The 24,696-nt window shown below is 42.2% G+C and overlaps 1 protein-coding gene across 1 annotated transcript in view; it reads left to right on the top strand.

The window, feature by feature from the left end:
• Positions 1 to 24,696, top strand: part of LOC111977495 (contactin-3-like) — an 87,679-nt gene that overhangs the window by 31,217 nt on the left and 31,766 nt on the right. Inside the window, exons 4-8 of the mRNA XM_070447507.1 lie at positions 14,809 to 14,984; positions 17,344 to 17,442; positions 22,668 to 22,871; positions 23,426 to 23,528; positions 23,960 to 24,144. Of these exons, the coding sequence (XP_070303608.1) occupies positions 14,809 to 14,984; positions 17,344 to 17,442; positions 22,668 to 22,871; positions 23,426 to 23,528; positions 23,960 to 24,144 (767 nt within the window). The remainder of the gene's footprint in view (positions 1 to 14,808; positions 14,985 to 17,343; positions 17,443 to 22,667; positions 22,872 to 23,425; positions 23,529 to 23,959; positions 24,145 to 24,696) is intronic.

Raw genomic sequence — 24,696 nt, 5'->3', positions numbered from 1 at the left:
GAGCCAGGCCTAATCGCCCAACATCAGTGCCCGACCTCACTAATGCGCTTGGGGAATAATGGAAGCAAGTCTCTGCAGCCATGTTCCAGCATCAATTGGAAAGCCTTCCCAGAAGAGTTAAGGCTGTTATAGAAGCACAGGGGGGAACCATCTCCATATTAATGCTCATGATTTTGGAATGAGATGTTAGACGAGCAGGTGTCCAGTTCACATACTTTTGGTCATATAGTGTCTGTGTCTGTGTAACAGTATAACTTTAAACCGTCCCCTCGCCCCGACCTCGGGCGCGAACCAGGGACCCTCTGCACACATCAACAACAGTCACCCACGAAGCGTCGTTACCCATCGCTCCACAAAAGCCGCGGCCCTTGCAGAGCAAGGGGTAACACTACTAATACGTTTCAGAGCAAGTGACGTAACTGATTGAAACGCTACTAGCGCGTACCCGCTAACTAGCTAGCCATTTCACATCCGTTACACTCACCCCCCTTTCAACCTCCTCCTTTTCCGCAGCAACCAGTGATCCGGGTCAACAGCATCAATGTAACAGTATAACTTTAGTACGTCCCCTCGCCCCGACCTCGGGCGCGAACCAGGGACCCTCTGCACACATCGACAACTGACACCCACGAAGCATCGTTACCCATCGCTCCACAAAAGTCCTTAAGTCTCAGAGCAAGTGACGTAACTGATTGAAATGCTAGTAGCGCGTACCCGCTAACTAGCTAGCCATTTCACATCCGTTACACTCACCCCCCTTTCAACCTCCTCCTTTTCCGCAGCAACCAGTGATCCGGGTCAACAGCATCAATGTAACAGTATAACTTTAGTACGTCCCCTCGCCCCGACCTCGGGCGCGAACCAGGGACCCTCTGCACACATCGACAACTGACACCCACGAAGCYTCGTTACCCATCGCTCCACAAAAGCCGCGGCCCTTGCAGAGCAAGGGGCAACACTACTAATAGGTTTCAGAGCAAGTGACGTAACTGATTGAAACGCTACTAGCGCGTACCCGCTAACTAGCTAGCCATTTCACATCCGTTACACTTGTGTCTGTGAGTGTGAGTGTGCGGGCCTGCTTTTGCCTGTGTGTGTGGCCTCAGGGGAAACCAGGTGAGGTCTGCTGCTGGAGACAGCTCTGAGCGTGGCTCCATTCCCTGCCTGTACTTGATGAAGAGGCCTCATGCAACATTGATGTAAACTCAAGGTCAGCCAGAGTTCATCAAATCAAATCAAATGTTATTAGTCACATGCGCCGAATACAACCGGTGTAGACCTTACAGTGAAATGCTTACTTACGGGCCTCGAACCAACAATGCAGTTTTAAAAAATACGGATAAGAATAAGAAATAAAAGTAACAAGTAATTAAAGAGCAGCAGTAAAATAACAATAGCGAGACTATATATAGGGGGGTACTGGTACAGAGTCAATGTGCTGGGACACCGGTTAGTTGAGGTAATATGTACATGGAGGTAGAGTTATTAAAGTGTCAATGCATAGATGATAACAACAGAGAGTACCAGCGGTGTAAAAGGGGCGGAGAGGAAGAGGGGGGGGGGGCAAAGCAAATAGTCTGGGTAGCCATTTGATTTGGGGTTCAGGAGTCTTATGGCTTAGGGGTTGTTTAAAAGCCGTTTAGAAGCCTCTTGGACTTAGACTTGGCGCTCCGGTACCACTTGCCGTGCGGTAGCAGAGAGAACAGTCTATGACTAGGGTGGCTGGAGTCTTTGACAATTTGTAGGGCCTTCCTCTGACACCGCCTGGTATAGAGGTCCTGGATGGCAGGAAGCTTTGCCCCAGGGATGTACTGGGCCGTTCGTACTACCCTCTGTAGTGCTTTGTGGTCGGAGGTCGAGCAGTTGCCGTAGCAGGCAGTGATGCAACCAGTCAGGGTGCTCTTGATGGAGCAGCTGTAGAACCTTTTGAGGATCTGAGGACCCATGGAAAAAATATTTTCAGTCTCCTGAGGGGGAATGGGTTTTGTCGTGCCCTCTTCACGACTGTCTTGGTGTGCTTGGACCATGTTAGTTTGTTGGTGATGTGGACACCAAGGAACTTGAAGCTCTCAAACTGCTCCACTGCAGCCCCGTCGATGAGAATGGGGGCGTGCTCGGTCCTCTTTTTCCTGTAGTCCACAATTATCTCCTTTGCCTTGATCAAGTTGAGGCAGAGGTTGTTGTCCTAGCACCACACAGCCAGGTCTCTGATCTCTTCCCTATAGACTGTCTCGTTGTTGTCGGTGATCAGGCCTACCACTGTTGTGTCATTGGCAAATTTAATGATGGTGTTGGAGTCGTGCCTGGCCGTGCAGTCATGAGTGAACAGGGAGTACAGGAGGAGACTAAGTACACACCCCTGAGGGGCCCCAGTGTTGAGGATCAGCATGACAGACGTGTTGTTGCCTACCCTTACCACCTGGGGCGGCCCGTCAGGAAGTACAGGATCCATTTGCAGAGGGAGGTGTTAGTCCCAGGCTTAGTGATGAGCTTCGTGGGCACTATGGTGTTGAACGTTGAGCTGTAGTCAATGAACAGCATTCTCACATAGGTGTTCCTTTTGTCCAGCTGGGAAAGGGCAGTGTGGAGTGCGATTGAGATTGCGTCATCTGTGGATCTGCTGGGGTGGTATGCGAATTGGAGTGAGTCTAGGGTATCCTGGAGGATGCTGTTGATGTGAGCCATGACCAGCTTTCAAAGCACTTAATGGCTACCGACATGAGTGCTACGGGGCGGTAATCATTTAGGCAGGTTACCTTCGCTTTCTTGGGCAAAGGGATTGTGGTGGTCTGCTTGAAGCGTGTAGGTACAGTGGTTCCTCCTTTAAAAGTTGTGAGCTTATGCCGGGGGATTTATAGGTCATTTGTGGTTTAGTACGGTACCCTGCGTCACCACTTCATTGCTCCAGACCAGCGCAAGGGGGAGTTAGAGCACTGATTATGCTTTTGGGTCCTACTGTGTCTCTAACTGACAATGAATGGGCGACATGAACTTAAATAGAAACTGATAATTGTGCACGACTTCAGTATTACTTACTAAAACTGTTGTTACACAAAGGTTTTTATTATTTTATGTTGTTAGAATTATTTTGTTCTTACTGTAGTACTGTAGGCCACTCCTGACCGGTCAAGTTGTATAGCGCCTGAGTGGCGCAGCGGTCTAAAATCTCTGTTGCTACAGATGCTGGTTCAATACCCGTGACGGCCTCGACTGGGAGACCCATGAGATGGCTGTAGGTGTTTGGTTTTTCTCCCTCCAAAAACAGAAATAAATCATTCAAAGTAACAAACTGGCTTTATTTACAAATTAGTAACAATGGTTCACCCCATGTTCAACAATGGCCTTTAAAATGAAATCATCTCCAAAATATTGTTATTTTTTAAACAAAGCGATTATTATTATTAATTTAGAATTATATAAAAGCCTGTTGGATATTCTCACAGGATATATTGTTAACCCTGTTATTAGCAGGACAATATATATTGGTCATGGCTCCCGAGTGGCTCACAATGGGACTGCCTTGCAGTTCCCCAGGTGTATCCACTGAAAGCACGCAAGGTTCAAGGCACGAGGTCAGGGGGCACGGGATGGGCCGCAGAGCCACGCACAGAAGACCGACCTAGCCCATTGGAAAGGGAGGAGGAGGAAGGGGGGGTGGACCCCCACCCCGCCAAACTGGCAACACTTTAATAAGGGCCATTGTGCTAATAATGGCGCTGACTAGGGAAACATTCCTGCTGTTCTGTTCTTAGTGCCAGTCTGCAGGTTCAAACTAAAACAATGCAACTAATAATGGCATCTTTATGCTTTCATTAATAAAATAATTATAAAAATACTCTTTCAAAATGCCGATGTTTATTTAGTTATGCATCCATAACGAATTACTATGTGTTAGCTGGTGGCATTTTGAAAACAGGTTTTCAAACACTTGTAGCCCGATTAGCAGGACAGTAGACTCTTTATAGCCCGGCTACTGAACATCCCCCTACCTGCAATGTATTCGATGCTTAAGTACTCTGAAGTGTTACATTTATAACTCAAAACAGCTGATGTTTATTTAGTTATGGATCCATAACGAATTACTGTGGGAATAAATATCACGGAATGACATAAATATTGCAACAAAGTTGTCTAATGCAGGTAAACAGATTGTTGCTTACTGGAAAATAGTCTTTCAAACACATGGTCACGTTGTACAGCGGCATTATTGCTATTAGCAGGGCTATATTTTGGGCTTTATGGGCGGTGCACAATTGGCCCGGCGTTTCTCTCCCTCTAAAAACAGAAATAAATGTTTTGGCCTTTACAAATATTATTTTGGCCTTTATTCAGATTATAATTGCTCTCTTTAAATTTTTTGAAAATGAAATAACCTCCAAAATAACATTATATATTATCAGTCATATAGCTGGCACCTACATAAAGCTGAGTGACATTCATGGCTTCGGATCAAAATAAATAAGTAGCAACATTCTTTCTTTGATAAATACATGTTTTGGTTATCCTGACCTGGACACCATGTACAGTATTATAATAGCCCATTATGGGCTATTAGCAGAACAATATACCTTTACCAACAACTCTCTGTATTTCGATAATTTTTGGGATGGGAGGCCATAAAGCCCAAAATATAGCCCTGCTAATAGCAATAATGCCGCTGTACAACGTGACCATGTGTTTGAAAGACTATTTTCCAGTAAGCAACAATCTGTTTACCTGCATTAGACAACTTTGTTGCAATATTTATGTCATTCCGTGATATTTATTCCCACAGTAATTCGTTCGAGTGTATGAGGGCTACCACAATGCAAAATATGGTGCTACAGATGCAGGTTCGATATCCTTGCCGGCCTACACCGGGAGACCCATGAGGTGGCTTTTGGTTTTAATTTAGAATCCTCCAATCCTCTATATGTAATTATTTGCGGAGAGTCACATGTTTTTTGATATACTGTAGGCCTACCGTAGGCGACATGAGTCTGTTGAGTAATGTGCTGTTAAAAGTGGTGTAGGTTGTTGTGTCTTTGAAGACTGTTATTTTATCAAATCAATTCTCTGTAATTATTATTACATGATTAAACTAATCATGTAAATGTAATTAACTAGGAAGTCGGGGCACCATGGAAAATCTTCAGATCACAAAGTTATAATTTTCAGATATTTTAATATCTAATCAATTAGTCTTATATTAATGAATTATTCTTTACCTCACATTAGTCTCATTACCAACGTTGTAAATTGTTGGTTATCTGCACGAACCCAGCCTTTACTATGAATCATCCATACACCAATTGGCTTAATCATTTATGTACTAACTAACTAAATAATCACAGAAATGCACAAACAAACAGTAGATATGTTACTATCAAATGATAGGGAAGATTCCCTAGTGGGCTAAGCCGATATGACGACTTGGTGGACAAAGGGAAATGGGTGTGGACTGAGAAAGAGCGGGAAAGACAAAAGAAATCAGTACACAGTTGATAATTATATTAATTGAAATGCTAATCTTTTGCACATGAACGCATTATGAACGCATTATTTATTTATTATTTATTCGTAAGAGTAGAAAAGGCGGTTCTATGACGCCTGATCATGTCTGTGCCCACGGGGGCAGGCCAATGACTTAGTTAAACTTTAAAGGGAATACAGTTCTCTCACATTAAAGGTTTAACATCACATTACATAATTTCACAAATAGTTTCATCTTTACTCATTCATTTTATACAATAATTAGATGCAAAACCCATAATTGCGAAATGTACACATTCAGASATATAGTTATGTGTGTGTTCCTGTCCTCTCTGAGTTCACCAAATGAAACACACTTGTCATACCCATCCCTTAAGTGTCCACGGACCATTCCCACCTCCTCACAAGTGGACAWTTTGTTTCATATTCCCATTTTGGGGATTTAGAGTTCGCCACGTGAAATCCTTTGTTTTCTCTGTGTCTCTCTCTCTGCATGACCAGGGGGAGCGAGTCTCCGCCCCAAAAAATGTATGGCCTGAGATAACAGAACCTGGGTGTAGAAGGGTGAGAGAGAGGGGGAAGCCACAATCTATACCCAGAAAGGGCCACATCATGTCAAGGTCTTATTTATTTAAAGAGTGTATTGAAGTTAGAAGCAATAGGATTGATTTAACTGGGCAAGTCAGTTAAGAACAAATTCTTATTTATAAGTATAGCCTACGCCTTCCTCCCCGTCGGGGAATTGAACCCCGGTCTCCCGCGTGCCCGCAGGACACTGAATTATTTCGCTAAATAGACCAGTACTGTACTCCCGACCGTCATATTGTTTTAGCGCCATATTTTCCATCCTAATGGAAACCCAGAGTGTTTTTCGTTTTCCTTGGAATAGAAACACTATAATAGTAATCAAATTCATTTAGCAAGTATCAGTCAAAATTTTGGACACACCTACTCATTCCAGGGTTTTTCTTCATTTTTCTACATTGTAGAATCATGGTGAAGACATCACAACTATGAAATAACACATATGGAATCAGTTAAGAACAAATTATTATTTACAAGTACAGCCTACTCCTTCCTCCCCGTCYGGGAAATGAACCCTGGTCTCCTGCGTGCCCACAATCTCTAGTACAGCCATTATTGAAGGCTACCAAATGCTTCTCAAAGATGCCCTCTGGTGGTCAAACTAGCACTAACTAATATTAACGCTACCAGTGGTTCACACTTAAATAATGTGCCATAGAATTCTGCGGCACCATGCAAGCTGCGCCGCAGTACACTGCAACTTTTAAAGGAGGAACCACTGTATTACAGACTCAGTCAGGGAGAGGTTGAAAATGTCAGTGAAGTTGGCGCATGCTTTGAGTACACATCCTGGTAATCCATCTGGCCCCCCGGCTTTGTGAATGTTGACCTGTTTAAAGGTCTTGCTCACATTGGCTACCGAGAGCATTATCACAGTCATCCAGAACAGCTGGTGCTCTCATCATCCAGAACAGCTGTTGCTCTTGTGTAGTAGGATTCAATCTTAATCCTGTATTGACGCTTTGCTTGTTTGATGGTTCGTTAGAGGGCAAAGCGGGATTTCTTATAGACGTCCAGATTAGTGTCCCGCTCCTTGAAAGCAACAGCTCTAGCCTTTAGCTTGATGTGGATGTAGCCTGTAATCCATGGCTTCTGGTTGGGATATGTACGCACGGTCACTGTGGGGACGATGTTGTCAATGCACTTATTGATGAATCCGATGACTAAGGTGATATACTCCTCAATGCCATTGGATGAATCCCGGAACATATTCCAGTCTGTGCTAGCAAAACAATCCTGTAGCGTAGAATCCTCGACATCTGACCACTTCCGTATTGAGCGAATCACTGGTGCGTCCTGCTTTAGTTTTTGCTTGTAAGCAGGAATCAGGAGGATAGAATTATGGTCGGATTTGCCAATTTGAGGGTGGGGGAGAGCTTTGTATGCATCTCTGTATGTGGAGTAAAGATGGTCTAGAGTTTTCTTCCTCTGGTTGTACATGTGACATGCTGGTAAAAATGAGGTAAAACTGATTTAAGTTTGCCTGCATTAAAGTCCTCGGCCACTAGGAGCGCCGCTTCTGGATGAGAATTTTCTTGTTTGCTTATGACCTTATAGAGTTGGTTGAGTGCGCTCTTAGTGCCAGCATCAGTCTTTGGTGGTAAATAGACGGCTACAAATAATATAGATGAGAACTCTCTTGGTAGATAGTGTGGTCTACAGCTTATCATAAGGTACTCTACCTCAGGCGAGCAATACCTCAAGACTCCTTTAATATTAGACATCGCAAACCAGCTGTTATTGACAAAAAGACACACACCCCCACTCCTCGTCTTTCCAGACGTAGCTTCTCTGTTCTGCCGATGCATTGAAAATCCCTACAGCTCTATATTGTCTGTGTCGTCATTCAGCCACGACTCGGTGAAACATAGGATATTACAGATCTTAATGTCCCGTTGGTAGGATAATCGTAATCGTAGGTACATCCATTTTATATCCCAATGATTGCATGTTAGCAAGTAGAATTGATGGCAATGGGAGTTTACTCGCTCGCCTACAGATTCTCAAAAGGCAGCCTGATCTGCGTCCTCTTTTCCTCCGTCTTTTCTTCATGCAAAGGACGTGGATCTGGGCCTGTTCCCGGGAGACCAGTGTATCTTTCTCGTTGGAATCGTTAACCTCTCTTGGGTACGTGAGACGTTAGCGTCCCACCTTTTCAACAGCCAGTGAAACTGCTGGGCGCCAAATTCAAATACAGAAATAGTCATTAGAAAAATTCAGAAAACAAAACATATTTTACATAGGTTTAAAGATTAACTTTTTGTGAATCCAACCATGGGGTCAGATTTTTAAAATGCTTTACGGCGAAAGCATACCTTACGATTATTTGAGAACATAGCCCAGCAGACAAATCATTACAAACAGTAACCAGCCAAGTAGAAGAGTTACACAAGTCAGAAATAGAGATAAAATGAATCCCTTACCTTTGATGATRTTCATATGGTTGCACTCAGCAGACATTCATTTACTCAATACATTTTCCTTTTGTTCGATAAAGTCTCTTTATATCCAAAAACCTCAGTTTTGTTTGCGCGTTTTCTTCAGTAATCCATAGGCTCAAACGCAGTCAAAACAGGCAGACAAAAAATCCAAATTGTATCCGTAAAGTTCATACAAACATGTCAAACGATGTTTATATTCCATCCTCAGGTTGTTTTTACCCTAAATAATCGATAATATTTCAACCGGACAATAACGTCGTCAATATAAAAGGTAAACAAGAAAGGCACTCTCGGTGCATGAAAAAGCTCTGTGACACTTTAGGGTCCACTCATTCAGACTGCTCTTACTTCCTCATTTTTCAGAATACAAGCCTGAAACAATTTCTAAAGACTGTTGACATTTAGTGGAAGGCATAGGAACTGCAAGTTGAGTCCTAAGTCAATGGACACTGTAATGGCATTGAATAGAAAACTACAAAACCAACAAAAAAAACTACTTCCCGAATGGATTCGCCTGCCAAATCAGTTCTGTTATACTCACTGACACTATTTTAACAGGTTTGGAAACTTTAGAGTGTTTTCTATCCAAATCTACCAGTTATATGCATATCATATCTTCTGGGCCTGAGAAGCAGGCAGTTTAATTTGGGCCTGCTTTTCATCCAAAATTCCGAATGCTGCCCCCTACCCTAGAGAAGTTAAAGGAAAAAGATTCTTCCAGTCCGTGGTGAGTAATCCCAGTTCTGATGTCCAGAAGTTATATTTGGTCATAATAGATGGTAGCAGCAACATTATGTACAAAATAAGTAAAAAGATAAGTTACAAACAACGCAAAAAAATGAACAAAATATCACAGTTTATTACGGGCATGTAAAACGTCAGCCATCCTCTTCGGCTATAGGTTTCAGGATTTTCAGGTTGCTTACCACTCTCTCCCAAAATACATCATCCAGAAAGATCCTCTTGATGGGGCAGTCCATATCGGCAGGCTGTGATATGGCCATTTCTTGGAGGGACTCCTTCCCTTCCAGGAGACTGTCAAACATGTTGACAACACCACCCCAATGGGTGTTGCTGGGCAGCTTCAATGTGGTGGTCTTATTCTTCTCACTTTGCTTGATGAGGTAGATTGCAGCTATAACTTGATGACTCTTCACATACCTAACCATTTCCTTGGCTCTCTTGTAGAGTGTATTCATTCTTTCAGTGCCATGATGTCCTTGAGGAGCAGATTCAATGCATGAGCAGCACAGCCAATGGGTGTGATGTGAGGTAGAACTCTTCCACTTTAGACCAAGTAGCCTTCATGTTCATAGCATTGTCATTCACCAGTGCAAATACCTTGTCCAAGGTCATTGATGACTGCCTTCAGCTCATCTGCAATGTAGAGACTGGTGTGTATGTTGTCCCTTGTGTCTGTGCTCTTGTATAATACTGGTTGAGGGGTGGAGATGATGTAGTTAGTTATTCCTTGCCAACGAACATTCGACCACCCATCAGAGATGACTGCAATACAGTCTGGTTTCGCTATGATTTGCTTGACCTTCACTTGAACTCTGCATCTGTGAACCAGTTGCATACACAGCTCGAGCAAGACATTCATCAGCATTTCTCTGACTACGTTCCTCCATTGAGTAAAAAGGTTCCAGGACGACAATGAGCTGTTGCTATCGATAAGGTGTCTGATTCATCATTTTCACCTCGAAGAGAAGTAGAGGGACTTTTGTCAGAGGTTGCTTGTTGTGAACGCTGAGGGAACATTATGCACTTGGCCAGATGATTCTGCATCTTTGTTGCATTCTTCACATTTGGCACAGTATTTGCAAATGTACACATATTTTCCTTCTACATTAGCTGCAGTGAAATGGCTCCACACATCAGATAGAGCCTGTGGCATTTTCCTGTAAAAAAAAATACAATTCCATTTACAGATAAATAGTTAAGCAGTTAGATATAACAACTCCTTTGTTAGAAAAATGTTTTAAAATTAAACGTATGGAAATAGGTGAATTAACACTCCTCAGTTAGCAGGCTCAAGCAAGCTAAAACCCACATGGTAGCAAAAACTAACTAGCAGAAATTGTTAACAAGTTAGGAATTATTTAAACACACTTTGCTGTAGGCTACTATTTACTAGTTAACAAAAAATGATGTATGTCATATAAAATATATTCACCCCACCCAGTATTGTAATCAAAACCAGAAAGCATGTAGTCCTTGGCTCAGACAGTGTAGTAGTGTGGGCTCAATAGCATCTCATTAGTGTGCAAGATCTTGAGAATCAGCTGTACATGTGATGGAAGAATGCACTGTGCATGCAGAAGAATGCACTGTGCATGCAGAGGATTGCAATACCATTTAGTTGCGGATAGTTTAACCAAAATATGCCACAAGACCTAGAATTGCCTTATGTGTATCCCACAAAAAAAGGTTCACTGTTATAAGCTAACTTTTTTGATGAATTTAACCTCTCTGCGCTACGGATCCCTTTAGCGGGATCATTTTCCTAAACAACCGCTGAATTGCAGGGCGCCAAATATTAATAAAAATATTTGTAATCATGCAATCACAAGTGAAATATACCAAAACACAGCTTAGCTTGTTGTTAATCCACCTATCGTGTCAGATTTTGAAAATATGCTTTACAGCGAAAGCAATCCAAGCTTTTGTGAGTGTAGCAATCAATGCTACAACAGCTAGCCCCAAATTAGCATGGTCACGAAAGTCAGAAAAGCAAAAAAATTAATCGCTTACCTTTGATAATCTTCGGATGTTTGCACTCACGAGACTCCCAGTTACACAATAAATGTTATTTTTGTTCGATAAATATTAGTTTTATAACAAAAAAAACGCCATTTGGGTTGCGCGTTATGTTCAGAAAACCAAAGCCTCGTTCCGTTCGACGAAAATTCCAAAAAGTATCCGTAATGTTCGTAGAAACATGTCAAATGTTTTTTATAATCAATCCTCAGGTTGTTTTTAACATACATAATCGATAATATTTTAACCGGACCGTAACCTATTCATTAAAAGAGAGAAAGAAAATGTCGAGCTACCCCTCTCGCGCGCAGGAACTAATCAAAGGACACCTGACTAGTTTTGAAAAATCTCACTCATTTTTCAAAATAAAAGCCTGGTCACAGCCTGAGGAAGCCATTGGAAAAGGAATCTGGTTGATACCCCTTTAAATGGAAGAAAGACGGGAAATGAAAGAAGAAAATCACTTCCGGGTTAGATTTCCTCAGGTTTTCGCCTGCAAAATCAGTTTAGTTATACTCAGACAATATTTTGACAGTTTTGGAAACTTTGGAGTGTTTTCTATCCTAATCTATAAATTATATGCATATTCTACGATCTGGATCTGAGAAATAGTCCGTTTACATTGGGAACGTTATTTAAAAAATATATATAATAATCTGACCCCTAGCGTCAAGAAGTTAAGCAAAATCCCTCCAATTCCAGGGCTTAACTTCCCAAGGAAGAATTCTGGAAATTTACCGGAAAGTTTCCGACCCTTTGCAACCCTAGTCCTCATTTGTCCGGAGCTGGAAACAGGTTTGAGGGCACAGACTGCTATACAGGTCACAGCATGCTGCTTGCAACAATCGTATACTCTCACAGTAAAAATATAATTGGAGCCGGCTGTCTAATTTAATGTTTTTGCCTCCATATTTGAGGTTTTTCTCACAACCTCACAGGTGATGAGAACCATTTTACTGACTGTTAGAGAGATACACATCACTGCATATGATGATGGTGATGATGATGGTGACGACTCAAATACAATATGACTATGCTAACATGGATAATTCATGTTTTGAATAGCTTGATGYCAAAGGATAGTTATGTCCGCATGGGGTTTAATTGGTGGAGTGATAATAACAGCTCAGTGTGATGACTGCTTGGTAATTTGTGTGATTTCAATTATATTGGTTCAGGTTAAATAACTCCACAGCTGCTTGTGTTGTGGTGAAATTACACTAGCTGTAGCACTGTGGTCTATCCCTGTTGTTTACTCTTACTCTCATGGAATGGGTGCTGTATATGTGACGGGAGTTTCATGCTCTGTCACCTAGCCTTCACTCTCAGTGGGGTTTCATACCAGGCCTTTTCTGGTGGCTACTTAGAGGTGGCAGGTGAGGGGTGTCTCTGACAACTTGTCCCACTGTTCAGGCTTGCAGTTTAAGGTGTTGCTGCTGCTGCTGCTGCTAGGTGGGGTGGCTGGCATAGTGACTGGCTGTGTCGTGCATAGACACCATCACACCCAGCAGAGGCAGAGCTCAGCCATCTGCTCCAGGGGTGTCTGATCTGCTCAGCCTGCCTACTGTCCTCTCCCATTAACTTCAGATATTCTGGGGTGGTTGTGAATATAACTAGCCACCAGACCACCTCTCCCTCTCCCCCTCTCCTCTTCATTATAAATCAAATCAAATCAAATGTTATTGGTCACATACACATATTTAGTAGATGTTATTGAAGGTGTAGCGAAATGCTTGTGTTCCTTGCTCCAACAGTGCAGTAGTATCTAACAATTTACAACAATACACACAAATCTAAAAGTCAAATAATGGAATTAAGAAATATATAAATATTAGGACGAGATTACACATGTGAGATCCTCCTTCTATAGACTGTATACCTATGGTAACATGATGAATCATACTGTCACGCCCTGACCATAGTTTGCTGTGTATGTCTCTATGTTTTGTTTGGTCAGGGTGTGTTTGGTCAGGGTGTGTTTGGTCAGGGTGTTTGGTCAGGGTGTGTTTGGTCAGGGTGTGTTTGGTNGGTCAGGGTGTGTTTGGTCAGGGTGTTTGGTCAGGGTGTGTTTGGTCAGGGTGTGTTTGGTCAGGGTGTTTGGTCAGGGTGTTTGGTCAGGGTGTGTTTGGTCAGGGTGTTTGGTCAGGGTGTGACACTAAATATTTGTCTAGTTTGTCTATTTCTATGTGTTTGGCCTGATATGGTTCTCAATCAGAGGCAGGTGTTTGTCGTTGTCTCTGATTGGGAGCCATATTTAGGTAGCCTGTTTTGTATTGTGGGTTGTGGGTGATTGTTCCTGTGTTTAATCTTCACTATTTCGGGACTGTTGCGTCTTCATTTATTTTGTCAGTTTATTGTTTTTGTTCTTTCTTGAAAGTATTCTAATAAATATGAATACTCAACACGCTGCGTATTGGTCCGATATCTCCTACTCCTCCTCAGACGAGGAGGACGAAGACAGCCGTTACACATACTGTATCAACAGAGCAGTTTGGAACATGTATAAACAAGTTTTTTTTTAAGCAATTGAGATTCAATAAGTCATCAAACTCCCTTGTTTGTTGCATTCATATTTGTGCGCCCAGGAAACATAGGCTTCATCACACACTGTAACTTCAAACATTTAAAAAAAAAAATTGGTATCTGGAATGGTGACAAAATATGTCTGATTAAGTGAAAACCACACTGTGATAGATGAATAATGCAGTCAACAACATGAAAGACAGCTATATCTTTTGTAGTCTGTCAGGCGGGAGTACTGAAAAGGGGAAAAATAATATAGATTTTTTTTGCTCATCATTGGAATTGTCATTTCACTGTCCCAGAATGGCATTGTTCAAGCTAGCTGGCTCAAAGTCTCATCCTAATCATTCACAATTACTTGCTTTCTTAAGTGGAAAATAATCCATACTTATCATGCCTCTCAGCTTCGTTAATTTTACTTTTTCGTTTTTAGGTTTCTGTTTCACTTTGGAAAAACAAAAATTAGTTTTCCTATTTGTAAATTGTTTATTGCAGCAAATCATTAGTACTAAACAGTCCAAAACATTTTATATTTTACTTTATTTGACCTCACTCAGTGTATATCCTGGTTTTTACCATGGCTGGTGATTGATGTTTTTAGACTTTTTTGATGTTTTAGAATAAAATATTATTTGTTTTGCGCTATGACTCATGAACATTATTGTATATCATTAATGTGAGATGTGAAGTACATTTTTTCCATAATACAATTATGTACAATAGAAACAAATAAGCCAGTCTTTGAAATGCCAAGGCAGGTAGCTAGGCTAACCCAATACACTATGAAAAGTCTCATGCTAAAAACACCAACAATTACAGGGTAATTATATCCAATATCTTTCATTTGATTCAATTGTCTTTATCATGAGGGAATCATAAAGATTCAAACTAATGTTTTGATATTTCCTGTCTCGTGGTGTTCACAGAATAATGGCCACCTGCACCCATCAAATGGATCCATATGATAAATGTTTGTGAGTGTGCATCTCCAGAGGCCAGGCTGCTGATTGTGTTTACGTCTTTCCAGATGGTCGCTTAACGGAACACTCATTGATCTGGGGAGTGACTACCGGCGTCACATGTCTGGAGGCAACCTGATCATTAACAGTCTGGACAGGGACCAAGACACGGGGGTATACCAGTGCACTGCATTCAACACATGGGGGATCATCCTCAGCTGCCGAGCCACTCTGCAATTTGCATGTAAGTGATTGGGCTATTTTTAACACGTGTGTGTGTGTGTGTGTGTGTGTGTGTGTGTGTGTGTGTGTGTGTGTGTGTGGTGTGTGTGTGTGTGTGTGTGTGTGTGTGTGTGTGTGTGTGTGTGTGTGTGTGTGTGTGTGTGTGTGTGTGTGTGGTGTGTGTGTGTGTGTGTGTGTGTGTGTGTTTGTGTGTTTGTGTGTTGCTGTGGCCTTAGCATTCTGATTTCTTGTTTGGTTTGCTTCAAATATATATTTTTAAGGGTTAATTGAATGAAATGTCAGATGCAACAAAATGGGTAAGGCAGCTTCTGACTCCATTGATTCTCATTAGTCACTGTGTTTCCAGCTTTGACAGCATCTGTGCTCACTCGGTATTGACTGATACTTTGCAAATCTATGCCAGCGTCTGCGGTCTGGACTTGAAAGGAAAACAACACAAATAAAGCTTAAGACTTTGCAAACCAGACACAATCATTTATATGAATATGAGGCTTTGGCATGATTCTCTACCATATAGAGAGCCGACAGACCTACAGTGTAGAGACACCTCTCCCCTCTCACTGATCATGCCGTCTCACTATTGATCATGTCCTAGAGATAGAGAGCCTTAGCTTCCCCTTAAGAGATTGACTGCCTTTACCCTCATGGGCTGGATAATGAATCTCACTTGTGGGGCCTAGGTGAGGAGGGAAGCTGCTTGATATTTATTGTCTAGTAGGTGAATGCACAGAGGAGGTATTGGCGATACATGAGGGTTGCTGCATAGGCTGCTAGCTTTTCCTCGTAATGAAGAAGCTGCCATAGACAAGGATGGCTTGCTTCCTCCATTTCCTGTCTCCACAATTCAACTGTCATTTTGATGATGTGTTTCTTTTTTGTGATGTGTTATGGCCATCAACTTCATCCTACTTACATTGAATTTCTGAACAACTGTAACACAACTGTAATACAAATGTATCAAACACGGGTAGAAGCCACACCAGGGAGTACTTGTGACTTGTGTTGCTATTCCTTTGTGATAGAAATAGAATGAACCTGAAGATTTTGCAAGGGTTTGGATAAGATACCTCTATATATTTTTTTTTCTGGCTTCCCTCCCGACACATTCTTGTTGGCTCTCAGAMTTGGAGTCTGTGCAGAGGAGACATATTAGCATAGAGGAAGCACTCATTCTGCTACAGACAGGGTAGAGCCAGCCTGCAGAGTGCTGCGTTTTAGCACCAGTCCCTGCTGTGACTTTCTGTGTGAGGAGAGAGGAGTATAGGTGGGCCTCCTCTCCCTACCTTAACTGATTAGTACCTTTTAGTTCCAACCCCCACTGTTTGAAATTAATATTACCGTCATGATCAGCTGCAGCTGTGTGGTTATGCTTTCCAACCAGCCTGCACCACCTGTCTGTAGACAGCCTAGCTAGCCTACCTCCTCCTGCTTTAGAATCAGCACCTTGGCTGAGAGTTCTAGTTCTCCACTGCTCTGTTAGAAGATGGCCACCCACCGCGTGGCCTGGACAGAATCCTGCTATGACTTGGCCGTGTTGGATTTCACCACGGTCATCAGAGACTGGCTCATTAATCTTCCCTTCGCTCTCCCACTCCCCTCTATAATCCTTCTCTTTTCCCAATTTGTCTTAACGGTCACATTGACTTTCTTTTGTTTGTGTTCGGGGCCTGACTGCAGGGCTGCCAGCCCAAGGGTGCGGAGTCATTAGGCACAGGGGTACAGTGGTTTGCCCATCACTCACTGAAACAGAGTAACGTTTCATCATCCTAGGTACAAGCTCAGTCTGTCAGCTTTTTCCCCTTTCATTTGCAGGGATGAATTGCGCCCAGAGTATCAATGGGGAAGCTAAGTGCAAGATTACACTGCATTTAATAATGATGTTGGTTATTGCTCTTGGCACTGAATCCTGTTTTTCGTCATGTGCTCTGTGTTTGTTCAGTTTTTCCAGTTTCCTCCTCTCTTTTTTATCCCTTTGCAAGTTAATCTCCTGCTGCTATCATAACAACTGTGTGTTGTGAGGTATACATCACATACTCAAGTCCATCAATAATGTTCAATGTTACAGTTGCTTTTCAAACTATTGTATAGCATTGGGTGTGTTTTAAAGCAATCAATCACTGTACCTGTGAATGGTTTCCTCCACCACATGGATTTTAGAGCTTTGAAGAAACCAATATAACGGATGCATGTGTTGGTGAAACTCTAACCACAGTGGGAAACACATTGGCTGATACTGATTGAGTTGTCAGCTGTATTTAGGCATGATGCTGCTCATGTTAGTGCTTACTGTCCATTATGCTTTATAATGCATATTCATCCATTCTGTAGTAACACTAAAGCTTGATTTTTGTGTTGATTAGACCTAGATAACTTCAAGACCCAAACTGCACGGAGTGCTGTCAATGTCCGAGAGGGCCAAGGAGTGGTTTTGTTATGTGGACCACCCATGCATTCTGGAGGTATGTTTTTTCCTTATTGGAGATATCTATGAATAACTGGAAAGGTACCGCTCTTCTGTATCCCATTACAATCTTTGATTAAGTATTATATACAGAAGTTATTTGGGGTGTTCACAATCTGTTTATTCATTACACCTTATTTGTTAGCCCTCAAAGCAATCATTCCAGCTAGCAACCTCAAATGAAACTTATTGCGCACAGATGTCTGCAGAATAAAGCCGTGCGTGATAGGCCTCTGTTTGTTTTTCATTCTGAACTATTTCCTTCAATTAGAGACAAATCTGGGGGCAAATGAAAAGATGTTCCTCAAATTGGAGGCTTAACCTGATCCTTAGGCAATACGTTCCCAGCAAAGTGATTTTAAAACCTGGATTACATAATCAATTGTAACTTATCCCAACTCAAATGGAATGTAGAATTCAAAGGGATTTTTCAAACTCATTTATTCTATACCCTAGAGGAAAAACAAGCAAAAACACTTTCTGGGATATCTTGTTTATCTTTCATGCTATTTTCAACTTGTACAGATGAATGACTCTGCACATTTGCGATTGCTATTGAAGTGTGTGTGATCGCAACCCTACTCAGTTCAACTTTCCTTGGTATTGAATAATGGACACATACAGGCTGACCCTGTTGCAGGACCATAATATATGCAATTGAGCAAACGCTTTTATCCAAAGCGACTTACAGTCATGCGTGCATACATATTACGTATGGATGGTCCCAGGAATCAAACCCACTACCCTGGCGTTACAAGCGCCATGCTCTACCAACTGAGCTACGAAGGACCACCACTCACTTTAAAGGGATAATTTGAGATTTTGGKAATGACGCCCTTTATCTACTTCAGAGTCAGATGAAGAAGTTGAAAAGCTTCAAGTTCCTCGGCGTACACATCACTGACAATCTGAAATGGACACCTACAGCACCCGATGTCACAGAAAGGCCAAAAAGATCATCAAGGACATCAACCACCCAAGCCACGGACTGTTCACCCCACTACCATCCAGATGCGAGGTCTGTACAGGCACATCACAGCTGGAACCGAGAGACTGAAAAACAGCTTCTATCTCGAGACCATCAGACTGTTAAATATCCATCACATTTACATTTACATTTAAGTCATTTAGCAGACGCTCTTATCCAGAGCGACTTACAAATTGGTGCATTCACCTTATGACATCCAGTGGAACGGCCACTTTACAATAGTGCATCTAAATCTTTTAAGGGGGGGGGGGTGAGAAGGATTACTTTATCCTATCCTAGGTATTCCTTAAAGAGGTGGGGTTTCAGGTGTCTCCGGAAGGTGGTGATTGACTCCGCTGTCCTGGCGTCGTGAGGGAGTTTGTTCCACCATTGGGGGGCCAGAGCAGCGAACAGTTTTGACTGGGCTGAGCGGGAACTGTACTTCCTCAGTGGTAGGGAGGCGAGCAGGCCAGAGGTGGATGAACGCAGTGCCCTTGTTTGGGTGTAGGGCCTGATCAGAGCCTGGAGGTACTGAGGTGCCGTTCCCCTCACAGCTCCGTAGGCAAGCACCATGGTCTTGTAGCGGATGCGAGCTTCAACTGGAAGCCAGTGGAGAGAGCGGAGGAGCGGGGTGACGTGAGAGAACTTGGGAAGGTTGAACACCAGACACATCACTAGCTGGCTACCACCCGGTTACTCAACCCTGCACATTAGAGGCTGCTGCCCCATATGCATTGGAAAGAAAAAGTATGTGAACCCTTTGAAATTACCGGGATTTATGCAGAAATTGGTCATAACATCTGATCTTCATCTAAGTCACAACAATAGACAAACACAGTCTCCTTAAACTAATAACACACTGCAAATTATACATTTTTATGTCTTTGTTGAACACACCGTGTAAACATTCACACTGSAGGGTGTAAAAAGTATATGAACCCTTGGTTTTAATAACTGGTTGACCCTACTTTGACAGCAATACCCTCAACCAAACGTTTTCTGTAGTTGCGGATCAGACCTGCACAACGGTCAGGAGGAATTGTGGACCATTCCTCTTTACAAAACAGTTTCAGTTCAGKAATATTCTTGGGGGTGAACTTCTCTCTTGAGGTCATGCCACAGCATCTCAATCGGGTTGAGGTCAGGACTGACTGGGCCACTCCAGAAGGCATATTTTCTTCTGTTGAAGCCATTCTGTTGTTGATTTACTTCTGTGTTTTGGGTCATTGTCCTGTTGCATCACCCAACTTCTGACGAGCTCAGTTGGTGGACAGATAGCCTTATGTTCTCCTGCAAAATGTCTTGATAAACTTGGGAATTCATTTTTCTGTCGATGATGGCAAGCTGTCCAGGCCCTGAGGTAGCAAAGCAGCCACAAACCATACTTTACAGTTGGGATGAGGTTTTTATGCTGGTGTGCTGTGCCTTTTTTTTCTCCCCACGTAGTGTTGTGTTCCTTCCAAACAACTCAACTTTAGTTTCATCTGTCCACAGAATATTGTGCCAGTAGCGCTGTGGAACATCCAGGTGCTCTTATATGAACTTCAGACGTGCAGCAATGTTTTTTTGGGACAGCAGTGGCTTCTTTTGTGGTGTCCTCCCATGAACACCAGTCTTGTTTATTAGTGTTTCACGTATCGTAGACTCGTCAACAGAGATGTTAGGATGTTCCAGAGATTTCTGTAAGTCTTTAGCTGGCACTCTAGGATTCTTCTTAACCTCAATGAGAATTATGTGCTGTGCTCTTGCAGTCATCTCTGCAGGACGGAGTAGCAACAGTGCTTAACTTTCTCCATTTATAGACAGTTTGTCTTACCGTGGACTGATGAACATCAAGGCTTTTAGAGATTATTTTGTAACCCTTTCCAGCTTAATGCAAGTCAACAATTCTTAATCTTAGATCTTCWGAGATCTCTTTTGTTCGAGGCATGGTTCACATCAGGCAATGCTTCTTGTGAATAGCAAACTCAAATTTTGTGAGTGTTTTTTATAGCGCAGGGCAACTCTAACCAACATCTCCAATCTCGTCTCATTGATTGGACTCCACGTTAGCTGACTTCTGACTCCATACTTTTTCCAACCTACACTGTTAATGTTTAAATTATGTATTCAATATAGACATGAAAAATACAATAATTTGTGTGTTATTAGTTTAGGCACACTGTGTTTGTCTATTGTTGTGACTTAGATGAAGATCAGATCAAATTGTATGACCAATTTCTGCATAAATCCCGGTAATCCCAAAGGGTTCACATACTTTTTCTTGCCACTGCACATAGAAATGGACTTTCATAATGGAACACTATTCACTTGAATAATGTTTACATACTGCTTTACTCATTTCATATGTATATACTCTATTCTATTTTACCGTATTTTAGTCCATGCCACTCTGACATTGCTCGTCCTAAGATGTATATATTTCTTAATTGCATTCTTTTACTTTTAGATGTGTGTGTATTGTTGTGAATTGTTCGATACTACTGCACTGTTGGAGATAGGAAAACAAGCATTTCGCTACACCTGCAATAACATCTGCTAAATATGTGTATGTGACCAATATAATTTGATTTGGACTTGTGGATATCATTTTAATGTCTGTGTGCAGTTTAAGGAAGTTGCTAACTAACTCTAGCGTAAATGCTAACTGCCGTTAGCTCCATGACTGGAAGTCTATGGGTATCATGGCGCTAACGGCTCGCGAACCAACTCTAACTTCCTTCATACTAGACACAGAGACATAAAAATGGTATACACGGTTCCTATGACTGGGGAAGTAGATAAAGGGCCTCATTGCCAAAAACCTAAATAAACGTGACCCATTAGAGGTTCCTCTCTTTTGTATAGTACACATTGTGTGTGTGTGTGTGTGTGTGTGTGTGTGTGTGTGTGTGTGTGTGTGTGTGTACCTGTGTGTGTGTGTGTGTGTGTGTGTGTGTGTGTGTGTGTGTGTGTACAGCTGGAGGAAGTTATAATGGCCTTGTGTAGCCAGTTTGAAACACACTGCGACAGCCTCTCGCTCATAAATGATCTTAGGCCAGACATGTTGTTGTCACCATAGCAGTATTGTGTTTGGTTTGGTTTTCCTATTTGAACAAGAGAATACGACCCAGTAAGCGTAGCACTGCTCTCATTGCATTGTGAAGCATGAATGTCATGCACAACCTTGAACTCATTGGGCCCATCGTTACCCACTGACTATAAGACATCCCTGCAGGTTTTTATTCTGCCTCAGTGGCTTCAAATGTTGGAATAGATGTTTTCTCAAATGACACATTATATCTCATGTTACATAGACATGGCCACAAATGAAATATTGTTGCTAGCTAAAGTGACTGCATTAGGGCTCTGCTTCATCATAAATATTTGTTTATTCTCGAGGGCTCAATTGAGGGATGGTTTCCTTTTGTGTTGTAGCTATGGCATGTTTGTAACGTTGTGCATGTTACATAAATGGCTATTGTGTTCAATAAGAAAAGAGGTTGTTGCACTATATTTTCATTTTCCTCTTTACTTGTATTTGCTTGACAAATGCTATCACTGTTCATCACTGGCCACATAGCTTAGAGTCAGGGATACCCGGTCTTGCATTGCTTCATCAGAATGAATTAGTTTTGGCTTCATTGAACCGACTGCCAAAGCGTGATCCCAGCAGCCAAGGTTGCAAGGCGTTCTGCTCCCAGGGGGACAGGAAATGAGTGACAGTACGCACACACCTTCTAGCTCCCTACACACTCTCGCCTCCACACCACTGTGGATAGGCTACTGCTACAGTACCTCACGCCTGTGAATCTGTGCTCTCTTCAAGATGACTCAGTAATGCTGTGGTCTGTGTTCTTAATTATGCTAGGCCTGTTGGCTGAGGAGAAGAATGGCATGCATGAGACAAGCCTGGAAGAAAGTCCCGTCCCGAGTCACTAAGAGTAGAGAACAGGGCATGTGTCATGAGTGCCAGTACGGTGCTGTAATCCATTTTGGTTTGCTCTCTTTCCTTTGGATGCTCTTTCTTGTGCAGCATTAGCTGTTCTACTGCATTCACCTGGTATCTTCTTGAAAGGAAACTTTAAAAAAGAGAAAAAAATTGAATTTGATTTCTAGTACAGTATTTCAGCAATAGGATATATCTACACTGAAACATTTCGCATTTCTGATATTTTCAGAAGGGCATTTTTCAATGTTGACTAGTACGTCTACATGTATGTTACTGTTCAGTACTACTACTGTATTTACTGCTGTCACATTCCTCTCCCTCCTAGAGCTGACGTTTGCATGGATCTTAAATGAATACCCCTACTTTGTCCAGCAAGATAGTCGTCGATTCATCTCCCAGGAGACAGGAAGTCTGTACATCGCTAAAGTGGAGCCTTCTGATGTGGGCAACTACACCTGTGTGGTCAACAATAGCATCACTAAGGGCAAAGTCCTTAGCTCTCCTACACCACTGGTCCTGAGGAATGACGGTAAGATCCCATCCTTTATGTAAACATACACACTGATCAGACTGCACAAACTGCCCAGATTAAGCCCCTTATAAAGAGATAGGCGCTACACAGGCTACAACATCAATAGTCTACCTCGCAAAACGTGTAAAGCATTGGCAGACTATACACAGTCTACAATAGACCATTCTTTCCTGATAGTCTATAATGCTAATTGTACTTGGTAAAAGACAAAGAGTAACCTTACCTCCTCAAAGGGAAAAGTCATTGGGTGGAGTTGTTGCCCTCCTAGCAGCTTGAATATTAGATTCAGTCTGAAAAGAAGTCACATCTCCACAGGAGATGAATACATACCATCCCCTCCCCCAGGTGTATTCTTCTTTGAATCTTTAATAAACCTTTTCCGTTTCTCTCCCTCTTACCAACCTCTCAGTGATCGTTTCTGTTCCACACACAAAGACCTTTGTGTTTCTTGGCCCATGTTATTGTTGAGCCTTGTCTTCCAAGGCGTAAAGTGTGTGTGCCATTAATCATTGATGCCAAAATGCTGTTTGTGTATTGTCTCCCTTTCATAGGAGCAATGGGTGAATACGAACCGAAAATAGAAGTTAATTTCCCTGACACTGTTCCAGCTGCGAAGGGATCCACGGTAAAACTAGAATGCTTCGCACTGGGAAAGTAAGTGAATGTGCACGTGTTTGTGCGGCGAGTGCAGGTTTATTTGTTATGCAGGTCTTCGTAATTAGGAGGTTTGCTGTTCATAGGATGCAGGAATATTAGTGATATCACTCATCGTCTTGAAGTCAAGTATCACAGACTTACAGAGGAGTAAAGAAAGCAGTAGCACATTGTGAGGATGTGAAAATCAAACATCCTTTCATATGTCCAGGAAGGCAAAGCTGTTGAAATTTGATACAGTGAAAATGGATGAAAGCCAGATTTCCAGATTTGTATGGTTACATTAATTCTAAAGGCTTTGGCAGCCTCCTCTTTAGAGAAATATTGAATTCCATTACACAGAAGAAGCTTCTGTACAGTTAATCACGTTTTTTCACCTCAGACTGACAGACAGTCGTCATAAGGGATTTTTTCTCCTCATTGTGTTGCAGCCCAGTCCCAGAAATAAGTTGGAGGAGAACCAACGGCGTCCCATTTCCCAGTAAGGTGAAGATGAAGAACTCCAACGCTGTTCTTGAAATTCCACATTTCCAGCAGGAAGACACAGGGATGTATGAGTGCGTGGCAGAAAATAGCCGGGGGAAAAACGCTGCACGAGGTCGTATCGCCTTCCAGGGTAGGTGATCCATTTTACATTGAAGGAATCCAGAGACACTTATGAGTCAATGTGCTGTTGTAATAGATACCCACATTTATAAATGTAGGCTTGGAGTCAAAATACTGGCTTTGGCCTTGATCATCTGTTAGAAAACCTGGCTGTGTGAAATTTTAAGTTTTAATGTCACGTGCAAAAGTACAGTGAAATGCCTTTCTTGCAAGCTCCAAACACAACAATGCATTAATAAATATCAATATACCACAAAAAATAACATAAGGTAGAACAAAAACACACAAAAAAAAAAATAAGAAGAACACAAGAAAGTAAGAAGCTGGGTTAGTTCCAATACCATATTCCCAAGCCAAACCTTTTCAACTTCCTGAGGGGGAAGAGGTGCTGTTGCGCCTTCTTCATGACTGTGCACATGTGAGTGGACCATTTTAAGTCCTTAGTGATTTGGACACAGAGGTACTTGAATCTCTCGACCCGCTCCACCGCAGCCCCGTCGATGTGGATGGGGGCGTGCTCGCCCCCCAGTTTCCTGTAATCCACGATCAGCTCCTTGGTCTT

This window comes from Salvelinus sp. IW2-2015, linkage group LG1 (assembly GCF_002910315.2).
Source record: "Salvelinus sp. IW2-2015 linkage group LG1, ASM291031v2, whole genome shotgun sequence".
In the NCBI taxonomy this organism is placed as follows: domain Eukaryota; kingdom Metazoa; phylum Chordata; class Actinopteri; order Salmoniformes; family Salmonidae; genus Salvelinus; species Salvelinus sp. IW2-2015.
The sequence above is the reverse complement of the archived record's forward strand: the minus strand, read 5'-3'. Positions and strand labels throughout refer to the sequence as shown.